Genomic DNA, 13,636 nt, shown 5'->3' on the forward strand with positions numbered 1-13,636 from the left:
CGTATAAATTGCTTTAATATTTTGTAGTGTGTTTGCATAACAAGACATTTTAGTACATATTATTTCATGTAACTCCGATTCCGTGTTAACGTTAAGATATTTTTACTTTACACTCGCATTTTTTTCTGAAGACGCTATATGCTTCTTCTCGCTTAAAACGCTTTGCACAATTGTGAATGAAGTGCAAAGTTCTCGTGATATATCGCGAAGACAATTGTCCCTATAACGGAGTTTCGTTACTGTTCCCACAATTGATGACGATTATCTACCGCCGTCCTACAACTACTCAGTCGAAACAAACATGGGAAGGAAGGGATTCTCCAATTAGAGATTACAGAATTGGCTTTTTTTGCTAAAAAAAAGATTGGGTCGAAATGTGTTGATTAAGCACATATCCTTTCCTTCTCTGTTGACAGACTGGTATGGAGTGGGAGGTTCAGAGAGATGGGAAGAGTGACGAAACTACGGATGTACAGAACATGACTTCAAATCGTCCAGATTCGGCTGTGGTGCAAGTTTCTCGCGAAAGTGCCATCATGGCTGGAGGTTCTCTCTATGTCGATATGTCGGGAATTACGTCTGAACTCCCCGGGAATTCGCATAATCCGCTAAGTCACGCCGTATCCATGAACTCGCACCATCCGTACAAAAGCAATAGCAAACTTGGTCAAACTCAGTCTTACGAATCGTTGTCCCAATATAATCCGAACGTTAAAACGCTCGAAAATGACACGCATAGATCGCTACAAATAAATCAGGAATCAGGAATGTCCGTAATTCAGTCGACAATATGCGCAAACTTGCAGCGTTCTACTCCGCCAAGTAGAAAGGCTGGTAGATTTAAACCCGGGTGGTTAGACACGTATCCCTGGCTACAATACGATGAACGATCGAATCTTATGTTTTGCAAATACTGTAGAAAGTGGAGCGAATCCATACCAGAAATTCGCACTTCGTTTGCTGCGGGAAATGGCAATTTTAGACTCGAAATCGTCAACCACCATGATAAATGTAAAGCGCACAATATATGCGTGATAAAAGAAAGTGAGGCAAGAAAAAGTTACGCGTATACGACAAAAACGTGTTAGCCTCGACAGTTATTATCAGATTCTTCCTGTGCCTAGTTAATTCGTAATCAGTTTCACGCTCAATTAATATTTAAAAGGAATTCTGTACAAATATTACATATAATATTCAACACACACATTTGCGCAAGCTACTTTATGATTTTAACAAAGTCTTGTTTATTACTAAATCGCTCCAAAGTTTAAGTAAACTTATAATTATTTTTACACAAAATGAGACATACTCGAACTTGTAACAGAATGTGTTACAAGTGCATTATTGTTTGTTTGATTACTATACTTCTTAATAGATATTCCCAGATATCTTCCAAAGATTCTTCTTTCCGATTCTAATATTAAAGCCTAGGGCTTTTTTATTTTTGGACTATATCTTATCCTTAGTGCTTTTATTGCATAAACAATGTTATAAATTTACACTTGTTGAGTATAATTTTATAGAAGCAAGTTTTTTATCAGATAATTTTACCAACGTTAATGTTATTGTTGTATGTAAAATTAAGACAGTTTATGTATGTACGCTATTTTATTGTTAAAAACATATAAAAATATACATAAATATATATATACATAACAACAAAATATTTTTGAAAAAATATTTTAAATATTCTATCATAATATGTATCAACATATTCCTTGCGATCTGTAATATAAAACAATTATTACATAGCAGATTTAAATAGCATATATAGATATCGATACAATTTTTACAGTTTCGAAAATCATGCAATAACTTTAATAAACGGGTGACTAAAGTATCTGTATAATTTATCTTATTAAATATGTTTGCTTTTACAATTATTTACGATAAGGTGACATGTTTCTAAGATGACTGTAATTTATAAAAAGATATAATTTGCATTTTTAAACATATACTTTATAGTTGGATATGTTATTAGATACTTGCTGTAATATATTACAGCGCAATACATAATTTTCGATATGTAAGAAAAGGAGATACCAAAGTACATATTTTTGAGATCATGTTCTGCGACGGATTCTTATATCTTTGAAAAGCAATAAATCGAATTACTTTAAAAAGTATATTTTCTTTGGAATTATATTGATTAGAACATTTAACCTTCTACAATTAAGTATTAATATATTTTATCTAAGTAGGAACGTATAAAAATTGTTTTACAAGACGTGCGTTATATTTTCTTAACTATTGCTATTTAAAATTATGTAAAATATTCAAATATTAAATAAGTATTGTGTATAAATTTGAGGAACATTACAAACACTCTTTAAACTATATATAATTTTATATATATACGTTATTTAAATTTTATCATTGAGTTAAACATGGAAAATTGTAATAGTATTTAAAAATCTTAGTGTATAAATTTTTGATGGTTTTACAAAATCATTCTGAATTTGATCATTTAAAAAATATAATTTAAGAATTTGCGAATTCAATGAGTTTGAAGAACAATTTGTAGTTGCAAGAATACAAAAATTTCGTCTTTTGACAGTACTGTTCTAATTAGAATATGTTACAAAGCGTGAAGCAGCTACTATACTATTTCTGACTTATTTACAAATATGTGATTATGTCATGCGCAGGGTCATCCAGTTGGACTGATAGGAGAAGATGGAGGGGCCACGGTAGGAGCACTCAGTGATGGTGTTCAAGGGATGGAATCATCCGAGCACCATAATCCCCCGGAAATGCTCGACGGACTTGATGGTAAGACTTGCACATATATCTAACTTTACGACCAAAATTTCATTTAGATTTAACATATTTCCTTTTTTACGTTTTGTACTAAACCGCCCTGATTTGCGATTAACTTGTACATTATGTTTGAAGATTATACTCGGTATTATATCAGACACAACATTCGGACGAGTTTAGATATTGAGCTTGTAAATAGCGATAAAAGATTTGGCGACGCGTTTTTTCGTTGTAAAATATCGCGCATAATTCGGGTCAAACTCATCTTTTCGCGCGTTTCGGGCGTTTGACGTCACGCGATCGAAAAAAAAAACGATCTCTCGTCAGTCAATGGGAAATATGTTACATCTAAGAAATCGAGGGAGATCTGCATGCACGTTTTTGCAAGGATTTGACACGAGTCGAGTCGTACGTAGGTGTCGTCCGAAGCGAGCATCCCTCTATTTCCAAATCTGGCAAGTGTAGTGAGTGTAACTTTAGAAAATGAAAGACCTTTTTATATATATATATGTACATGTATATGTGTACGTACGTATATATATGCATACACACCGAGACCAATCTCTATACATGTGTGTGTATGTCTGTATATATATCTAACTACATATGTATATTACATAAACCCTTGGTGTTGTGGTGATGGTATCGTGCATTTGCTACGTCATTGTGGTAGTTTTAATTACGTGTGTTAATACATATACAGAAAGAAATAAAACATAACAAAACTCTCGTTGGTTTGGGACATGGTATCAGCAAATGGACTGTACTTCTATCTCATTTTTTTTCTGTTTTTTTTTTTTATCCGTGTCCGAGATTGCGGTGTGTGGGTGCGACTGGCTGAGTTCATCTCGCTGTTTTTACACGTGTATGTGGCGCGTGTGCGTGCGTATGCGTGATGCCACATTAACGAACTCCATTTGCGTGAATGCGTGTAAATGTGTGTCGTGTGTGCGAGATGACATGTATATACTTATGTCATATATATATATATATATATATATATATATATATATATATATATACACATCATATATGCGTACACTGCGTGCACGTGCGAGCGCAGACGTACGCATATACGCAACTTCCATGGCGGGACTCTCTGTGCATGTCTTTATGTGCTGTTTTTATTTTCTATTCTCTTATATACCCTTTTGCCGTATCTTGCGTCACCGTGCCTGGCGATCTTGATCTTATATTCTCACGTCTCTCTTGCGCTGTTCGTTTCGACCTACACGAGTGAACGAGAATATTAGCAACAAAATGTGCAATCGTTGCGCATCTCGTTGCGCAATCCGTCGTTTGCGTTAATAAAGTTGTCGGCCGCGAGGAAAAAAAAAATCGTTACGTAAGACGTTTCCTATGCTATGTTGCTTGATACCACGAGATGGATACGAAGGTTAACGCGATTACACAAGAGCGCGGGGGATCCGAGGATCTGATAATCCCGAAAATCTATTCTAAAATTAGAGATTAGGATATTTCAGTTAGATTTCAAGATTCTGGAATTCGCGGATTCTCTATACCGTGATTGATTTTCGTGGAATTAGGGATTGCAGGATCCGAGGATCCGAGTTTCGCATACGTTATCTATAAAAAGTCTATAGATGAATTTATGAGGTAAAGTTTCACTTTTCGCGAAATATTTTCTATCGCTCGTCCACATTAATACGTCACGCCTATTTATAGTCACACGATTCTTATCCACTGCGTATCGTCGATGCATTAATAATAGTTGCCAGCAGCGGCAGCAGCAGCAGCAGCAGCAGGAAAACTCGTAACTCTAGGTAGCATTTTTTCCTCCTAACAATTATTCCCGAAGAAGCATACGCGATTAAACCGATCGTTAAATAGACTCTCTGTTGCTAATGCTATTCTTCGTTTATCTTTCGCATCCTCGACCTCGTAGCGATCTCGTCGTCGTCATCGTCGTCATCGTCGTCGTTGTCGTCGTTGCCGTCGTCGTCGCTTGTCGTTGATAGTTACCAGATTACGTACTTCTTGATTGCATATTCATATTATATCGAGTTAGCTGAAATGTTGCACGAGCTGCATTATGCAATAGTTGCCAGTGGTCGCGAGATGCGCGCGTTTGATCTCCGACGGAGCAATTTATGTATGGGCGACGTTTAAGAGCTGAGGACAAAGTCGATAGTCCGTATCGCGATCTCCGCAGACCGAGTGTTTTTATTTGTGGAGACGAATCGGCGAATCTCCTCGCCGAGGTTCTCACACTTGAATGTTTATTTTCGGTTTTCTTTTTGGTATGTTAAATTTTCGACGTCTCTTTCCTCCTTTCTTCCTCTCCTGTACTGTATTGTGACAGTATCTTTAGTCTCTTGGAACGCGATGAGATGACAGTAGAATTGCGCTTTTTACATGGTATTGACATTTGCTACGAGTAGGTAATTATAGATGAGAAGAAAGAGCACGGGGCGAAGTCCTTGATGGAATTGATCGATTCTCTGTCTTGTTTCGATAAACGCGAAAGAGTTTTGATTTTTTTTTTTTTTTTTTTTTTTTTTATCATGTTCTCTCAGACCCTTCTACAGACCTTCTGTTTTTTTTCTTTTTATGTCTACATTATTTCTTTCCTGCAACAAGCAAAGTTTTCATATATATTTCCAGCGCTTATAAAAACAAGAAAGAAAATCAAGCAATTCCATTAAGTACATTACTCTGTATAAATACGAGTGTGGTGTTCGTTATGATATCTTCGTTGATTTTGAACGTAATTAAGAGAATCCCCTCTTCTCTGCAACTATTTGACGTAGAGTGTGATTTATGGGAAGCATAAAGGATGTTCTATTTAACGTTATCATCAAAAGTATTTTTTTTCGCAATGATAATTTCTTATATTAAAACAATAGCATAATTAAAAAATATTTCTATTTGAAAAACAATTTTTTAAATATACCGCAAACTATAGTAAAAGAGGTTTTTGAATAATCAATAAAATAAATTTTAACTTCATGGATTAGAGAATATTACATTTTTGCATAAATTTTTAATATTTTTTGTAACGATTAATTAGAATTTTATTACTCAAACATCTGTGTCGCAAAATAATATTTATTCCAAAAATTTTCTTTACAGAAAAATTGCATATTTAAATATTATTTGTATAATTTTTGCATTTTACAATGAAAAGGTAAAATCTGTGATAAAATATTTGCATTTCGAATATTTTGCAAGAGAAAGCTATTACATTTATGTTATAATGGTCATTAAATAGGATTTAACATTTATTTTTGAGATCTTTTATTTCATAACTTTTCATTCGTATATTTATACGTACATTTGGTAAAAATATACGTGCATACTTTTTTTTTTTAAATTAATTAAAGAGTTCAGACATGAAACATTACATTAGGCATTGCGCAAAGAAATAAAAGACATTGAGTGTGATAACGTCGGATCGACCATCCTTATATATTTTGGGGTGATATTAGTAGACACAGTTGGCATCGTTAATGAATTATGATGAATTCATCGAAACGGGACCTTGTATTCCAGGAACGACAAGGACTTGCAAAAAAGAAAAGGATATAAGTAAAGACAGTCACAATAAGTTAGAGCACTCGCTGATCGGTATGGAGTGCTGTAAGCTGTGCGGCAAGAGCGTAGCCAACATAAAAAAGCACATGAAATCGCACAACCCCGACAAGCACCAATGTCAAATATGTCTGATATCGTTGACCAGGTCTGACAATCTGAAAAGGCACATTAAGTTGAAACACGGCATGCAGGATGTGATATCGCCGTTTATGCGCATGGACCACAAGCATTTCTTAGCAAAATCCGAGGCGGGTTATTTGACTTAGTAATTCTTGCGTCGCATAAACACACAGTGCGTCCATGTGCAAAGTATACTAACCGCGGGATTGTGCGAGGATCTTCGAATCGGGTAAGCCTGTCAGGAACTCGATTACTGACCTTATCGGAATATACTATGTATAATTTAAGGTAGTAGAGTATAGATACAACGGTCCGCTTCGCGCCAAAGCGACAGCAAGTTACAGGACCGTGTCTCTCGATAGATTCCACTCATCTTTGGATCTTTCCGATACCTCGGATACCTGGAGATCTTCCGATTCATAAATCCTCGTATATTCTACATACATAATTTATTTTTGCGTAATTTATTTTTCTATCATATAAATCGTAAGTGTAGATTTGCATGCATGCGTTTGCAGGGAGTTGGCCTGGAACTCGTGTAACTTGTGCCCATGTCATTTTACACGTTACTTAGTATTAATCGCCACGGTCGATATGTCGCACGAAGGACCCTCCTCGTCGCATAGCTATACGTGACGATTACATCGTGTGCGCGTGCGTCTCTTTAGAGAGCACTATATTTAAACTAAAATTAAATTTATTTATTCTTGTGCGTTTAGCTCCTAAGTATTTAATGCTAATGAGTAAGGACACGGGGATCTCTTTCTCTCGCTTGAGACAAGCAGATTCCCTTAGTTATAGCGGAGTGTTCGTAGAATCCGTGTAAGCTGGAGATCTCAGTGAAAGTAATGTCGAGTACAAAACTTCATTCCTGTTCTACCTCCCGTTGATCGTCCGAATGACGTATCGTTCTGAAATACGGAAGACGGAGTAACGTTCCTCCAAGATTACGGACTATCGCCGGATCTTGTAATCATCCTCCCTTTCGTCACTTTCGTGTCACGCCCGGATCCGCGGACTTCCGCTCCGACTCCGAGGATCTCGCGGCTTCCCTTGATCCCTGCGTCCTCCGGACGCTAGGGTTTTCAGATTCCTAGATTTTTGGACTCCAGCATCTTCGACTATCGTCTGTAGGCGCGCAGGAAAAATATATGATCTAAACGATGTTAAGTATCTCTTATACGCACGCGTCACGAATGGTTTTGCACCGTTCCGATTATCCTGAGATCTTCATTAGATCCTATATATATATATATATATACATATATACATATATATATATTTAGGATTATATATGTGTATATATGTATATATATATACACATATGTATATATATATACATATATAACGTAAATATACATATAACGCGAAAACATATTTAGCGTTATATAAAATATAAAAACTTTATATTGGAACAGTGTGCAAAAATAAATTACGGAACAATTTTTTTTATCTCGAACAGCGCGATTGATCGGCGTAATGGAAAGATGATGCAAAACATTCTTCGACGCGTGTACGTAAAATATATATATATTTATACGTATATTATATTTATATGACGTAGGTTGTGAATCACGTCGAAGACTGATTTCTATGTGAGTCGTCGCGGCTCAAAAATAGTCATGATGAAACTAGTCCCGCAGGCCCATAGGCTGTTACGAGAAAAAAAAAGAACAGGCTTCGGAGCTCACTTATGGTGCCTTTTGCTTAAGTACAAGGATATCGCTTGTCACGAGATAAATAACGATAATACGATAAATAGTAATTATAATAAGCGATGCGATATACCTCCCTTAGGCAGTGCATGGTCACACGTTCATAGCCCTTTGTACGTCGTTACGTAACACACGTGTCCTTTTTCCACCGTTTGCGTCGTTCTCGCCCGTCGTGGCTCCGGGTAGGAATGGCGTCGAGCCAGGTTTTTTTTATCTATGTTCTTTCTCTATTTGCAGATGCGACACTTTTAGCTCTTCGAGCCATTGAATTCGCGCCAATAGCGGGCGGTAAATCGAGCAAGTATGTCCAAGTTTTTTCGGAAAGGTGCCGTACGCTCATAAACGCAGAATACCCTCGCGAATACTGTTTCAGTTTTTGTTACTCGTTCATTTTTCGTCTCGCCAAAACTCGGCGCTTGTTCTGTAGCTGTTCCCTCGAAAGTCTTAAGTCTACTCAAAACCTGCGGAAAGAACATTACGTAGGATTAGTCGAAGTTTCCACGCAGCTTTACGGGATTAGGTGTAACAAGGTCGTCCTCGTACTCGCGACATCTCGCAGTTATTGAAATTCTTTGTTCTCTTTGTCGGCATCCTAAGGGAATTCCTCACGCTCTCGCGATTTTTCGAAACATTCTTGCGCGGCGGACGCGACGAACTTTTGCTATCTGTTCGTTCGCACAAAGCGACAACGCAGTTTCATGCGGGAACGCGCGTTTTGTTCCTCTTTCTACGCTCACGCGCGTTACGCAACAAATAAACGTCATCTCGTTTTGCCTCTCGCCAAGTGGACGCGTTCTGGCAGCGTCATGGTTTCCAAAACTGTTAAAAAATGAAAACGCGCGCAAAACTCTCCCGGGAGCGTGGAATTCACTTACCCGGGCCACTTACTTTGATTATGAACAGTAATCACAAGATACAGTTTGCCGAGAGGTTTATTTATTAGCTCATTTTTATGTCTTATCCGTTACGAAAGCGTCATTTATTTTTCAGTCGCTGTCTTAGAATTTGCCTGTAGTAGCTTGGAGTTTTTCGAGTCTGATTTCTTAGCTTACTGCTGTGAGACACTTGGTACTTTATACGATACTACGTTCTAATATTGAAGTTCTAACTTGCTTGAAAACTTGACCTGCTCGAGATTTTAAGATCTTTCAATGCTTAAATTCTAATCTTAGCAGCTTCGTTTTCTCAGATCTTAAATTCTTATTTATCTCGTAAAGTACGAGCGGTAGATACTTTTCGTGAGTTAAAGCCACACTAGTAGGCCCGCATCGATTGCACCGAGTGGTAGTAAAAATTGCAAGAGTTTGGAATCACAGAGCTCTGTCAATGACATATCGACTATTTTTCCGGCTGGGAGCCGGGCTAAAAAACAAGCCATGATCGCAACACGACATCACGATGTCGTTTTTGAGAATCAAATGGATTGGAAACCATCGTAGCGTCTTCTTGCCAAAAATACACAGGCGATATGTCTTACATGCCCGAATGTTCGACAGTACTTCTTTAAAACAACTTTTGCATTTTGCATTTTTTATTTATTCTCCCATTTTCATTTCTCTCCTTACGAGAGTATCATCTTCTTTTCATTCACCGTCTTAGTTTCTGCTAGATCATATGTCGAATTTGTCTCTTCAGGGAAACGATATATATAAATATTAAAAGCTTGCGTTCTGTATGCATTTCCTGTGGCAGTGACGTGGTCTTTTCGTCGCAAGACTCTCGGTATGTTTGCACGCGGGGAATTTGTGGTACTCTCCCATGCGCGATCTCCGAATGGCACGGATTCTTGAATCCGCGAACCCTGTCTCCGTTTCTCCGTGACAAGGGAAACACGTAGCCCGAGCGACAATTCGGATCCGGATAATATTAATGTCCGCGAGTTGGCCGTGACGTGCAGCCGTAACGCTGCGGAGCCTGCTGCACTATATTCCGCGCAAGACGTGAGAAACGTTGTCACGTTTCAGCGAGCCACCTCGGTATCATAACTTTCCGACCTTTAACGGCGGAAAATTGTCTCTCTGGGCGACGTGGTAAAGCGATGGATGGATGGATGGATGGCGTCGCTGCATTAGCGAACCGAGCCCGGGCGGCAGGGCCCAAATGGAAATTAGTATCACGCGATACTTTCCCTGCCGCAGCCCGGTCAAAGGGCTCTCTCTCTCTCTCTCTCTGTCTCCCTTTATCTCTCTTTCTCACAACACGGTTGAGCGATAAAAAGCTCAACAGCATTTTGCATCCCCCCGGCAATAGCTCGGTCCATCGATCCATCGTTGCATCTAATTATACAGCGCGCCCTTCATTACCCTAATTACCCTCGCAGTGTGCCTTCCGTCCTCGATTTTATCGATCCGTTCCGATGCTCTTTCTGGTTTTTTATATCGGATATTTTTATTAATTTATAGATTTTTATAGGTCTACGATGATATTATATGTGCGCTTTACAAGTTCTCTAGATATTCATATAAGAAAAATATTGATATTTATTACGTAATTTGATCATTGACTCGAAACTTTTATCTGAACAGTCGTTGCATTTACTATTTTAATGTTTAACGGTGCGTCACGTTCCAACATTAATGATCTTTACCATAAGCATGGTACGCTGTTTTATTTTCGCGAAGCCTTAAATAGTCTTATAATCAGCTACTTATAATCTCAATTAAAATGTCACAGGCTATTCTCTGATATTTTCGTAGATCAACAATCTTTATGTCGTAAATCTTTACATCGGCTGTCCTACTTAGGTCGCGCAACTTGTGAAGTTCTCCCACTCGGTTTTGTTTCCGACCTGCTTATTTCTTTTTCCGCGTTAAGCTCCACTTCTTTTCGCTCTTTTTCTCCCTCGCTCTCTCTTTCACGCCTTGATCCCATTGTCGTTTCTAAAATCACTATCTCGGGGAGACTCCTCCACCGATACTTGTTCCGTTCACCGATACTCATTCTCGACATCGATCGATCATCGAATAAAGCGGCTTCACCGACGTATCACAGTTTTCTTTCTGCTCTCGAGACGCATCGGTTGTTTAATATTCTCGTGCACAGGCGAGAGAGCGAGCACGGGACTCGTCCAAGGAGCGCGCGACGGGGTCCTTTCCCGACGATAAGCTTCTTACCGGCATATCTTCTCGCCCTTATTACACGAGTGCGCGCACGTCGCACGGCGGTCGGACGGATGGTGACGGTGGTTCGAGGATGAAGGCGCAGGATGGTGTTCTGAATAAGAGGATCAGCGGGTGGAGGTACGCCCCGAGCGAGGTGCCCCGCTCGCAAAGAGTTTCGTTTCTCGAGCACACGACAAGAGGCTTTTCGTCTTTCGCGCTCGTGCCCGCTTACTTTAAACCCCGGTGGTTGGCTTAACCAATGGAGGAGAAACCAGAACCGCCGCTGGCTTCCGCCGATCGTCCTTGAGAGCTCGCTCGAAGGAGCGGAAACTTCAGCTGGCGCGAATCTCGTGAAACTCTGCTGATCGCGCCGGGCCATTAATCATTTAACCGTGGTGTTTTTAGTGTGAGAAAAACGTTCTTCTATAGATATCTCTATAAAACGGCTAAAGTTTAAAGTATTATTTTATTTATATATTTGTGTATCTAATTTTTATTTTTTTTCAAGTTCTAAATCGTAATTATTCAATATAAATCTCCGAAAGTCTATCTGCAAATTATTCTCAGTCATCATAAGAAAACATTTTTTATGCCATTTTTACTCGTTGCGCTATGAAAATCTTTGATACTCTTTCTTAGAACCATTCTCGTTGATGTCGTCAAATAATTCAAGTGAGATTGCAAGTCAGTGATCTTTGTTTTCGACCGTTATTAGTATTGAATGCTCAATTGAATACAGAATTCGCTGTTCTCTTTGCGTACATCGTGATGTTCTCGTTATCGCCGTTTCCGAACAGTTCAATCAAGCCTCGCCTCCCTTATGTCTTAAGTGGTTACATGTTCGGGGAACGCTGTGGCATTATCTTCGAACAGACGGTACTCCACAGGTCTGTAGCAAAGCTACTGTATAGCTACTGACAGGAATACTCGAAATGAAGTTCCAACGTTTCGGTCGACTGCAGTAGCACTCCGGAAATCAATGGCATCGGGAAAGTTTACAGCGTCAGAATTTCGTTGCTCCTCGAAACTCACGCGACGGAATTTGCAACAAACGATTTCATCGGGACAATTAAATCGCTAGTAATTACGTACAGAACGAATTTTATAATGAATAATAGAATAATAGACGGCTCCGATTATAGATTTTGCAAAAATATCTCACAGGTACTTTAGATATTCTGTCGAACCTTTGAATTCCAAGCTCGACGAGAGAGGTTTTGCTTAATGTTTTCTATACGTTAATCCGATAAATATAGACGATTCGCAAAATTAGCAGAAAGCTATCAGCGTTATTATTCCACGTTTGATCATGAAGAATCTTCAGTTTCTCGTTTCGAATTTGAGCACCGCTACCCGGGAGATTTTGAGAGGAAGGTTCCTCGTTTGAAGGAAGTATGTGCGGTTGTAAGATATTTCCTCGGCAGCCACGTGTGAATTTATTGCGGCATCTGGTTCAACGGAAAATAAGAAAAAAAAAAGAACGAAAGTAGAGAAAGAAGGTACGAGTTGTTTCCCGCATATGATGTCACTCGGCGAGGGAAACGCGAAATCCTGTAGCAATACTAGTGCCGTATGGGCCACCGTGTTGAATCCACGTACATAGATCATGCGGCCACACTCCTCAGCATATATGCAGTTTAGTCGAATGTGAACCGGGAGAGAGAGAGATACGGGAGAGGCGCACACAATGGAGGGTGGGAAATACACTCTGTTCTCTCCTGGTCTCGTCGTTGCATTCCCTTTACCCTCCTCTTCGCCACCCCGCTTGTCCTCTAGCGGCTGCTGCGTCTCCGCGTCTCTGCCCCTCTGCCCTTCTACCCCTCCTGCATCCCTCCTGCTTGACGGCTCTTTCTGGCACAGCGCGGTGATCGATGCCGGTGTATGAGAGAGAATATCGGGTTCCACGCGACGCGAAGATTGGGCGTTGTTAGCGCGAGAGTGATTTTTGAGACTGCTTCATCTTTAAGTACCTATAATTCGTTACGTGCGTGTTTCTAAGTACCTACATTTCTAATTTGTACGTTTACACAGCTACGTTTCCCTAAGACGCGCCGTTGTATTTTAACGAGGAATTTCTTCCACGTTGAGCAGAATTTACGTCAGATGTAACTATTGTCCTACGGATATGTAATTTCATAAATTATATTATTCACGCCGGAGTAATAAGATGAGAAGAGATGAAAGTTTCGCCGAGATATGCATTCGGATGCATTATTCAGAACATAAACCGAGTATAAACCGCGTATACTCCCTTCGCACGTATATCAACGTTGCGGGCCGAAAAATAGAGACAGCTTACGTGCGCAGTGCCCGGTACAAAGTGTGTTAAGCTCCGAAAGGGCTCGTGCCCGTTTCTCTCGCTCTCCTCTGCATAATAAATCTCTC

General features: G+C 39.3%; 2 protein-coding genes across 9 annotated transcripts in view; both read left to right on the plus strand.

Annotated features, from left to right (window-relative positions):
• Nucleotides 1-13,636, plus strand: part of LOC112463457 (zinc finger and BTB domain-containing protein 14-like) — a 41,499-nt gene that overhangs the window by 17,991 nt on the left and 9,872 nt on the right. For 6 of the 8 annotated variants that reach the window (XM_025029881.1, XM_025029877.1, XM_025029876.1 and 3 more), the window contains one exon: nt 417-1,544. In XM_025029881.1, the coding sequence (XP_024885649.1) occupies nt 417-1,088 (672 nt within the window). In that variant the 3' untranslated portion in view covers nt 1,089-1,544. Of the gene's footprint in view, nt 1-416; nt 1,545-2,648; nt 2,773-13,636 lie in introns of those variants that run through there. The other 2 variants (XM_025029883.1, XM_025029882.1) reach the window with 1 other exon arrangement.
• On the plus strand, nt 6,089-7,656 carry LOC112463459 (zinc finger Y-chromosomal protein 2-like). The gene has a single exon (XM_025029885.1). It carries the CDS (start codon nt 6,231-6,233, stop codon nt 6,579-6,581), a length of 351 nt encoding a protein of 116 aa, XP_024885653.1. The 5' UTR covers nt 6,089-6,230; the 3' UTR covers nt 6,582-7,656.

Source organism: Temnothorax curvispinosus, unplaced genomic scaffold, assembly GCF_003070985.1.
Source record: "Temnothorax curvispinosus isolate PA1 unplaced genomic scaffold, ASM307098v1 QBEX01013268.1, whole genome shotgun sequence".
Lineage (NCBI taxonomy): Eukaryota > Metazoa > Arthropoda > Insecta > Hymenoptera > Formicidae > Temnothorax > Temnothorax curvispinosus.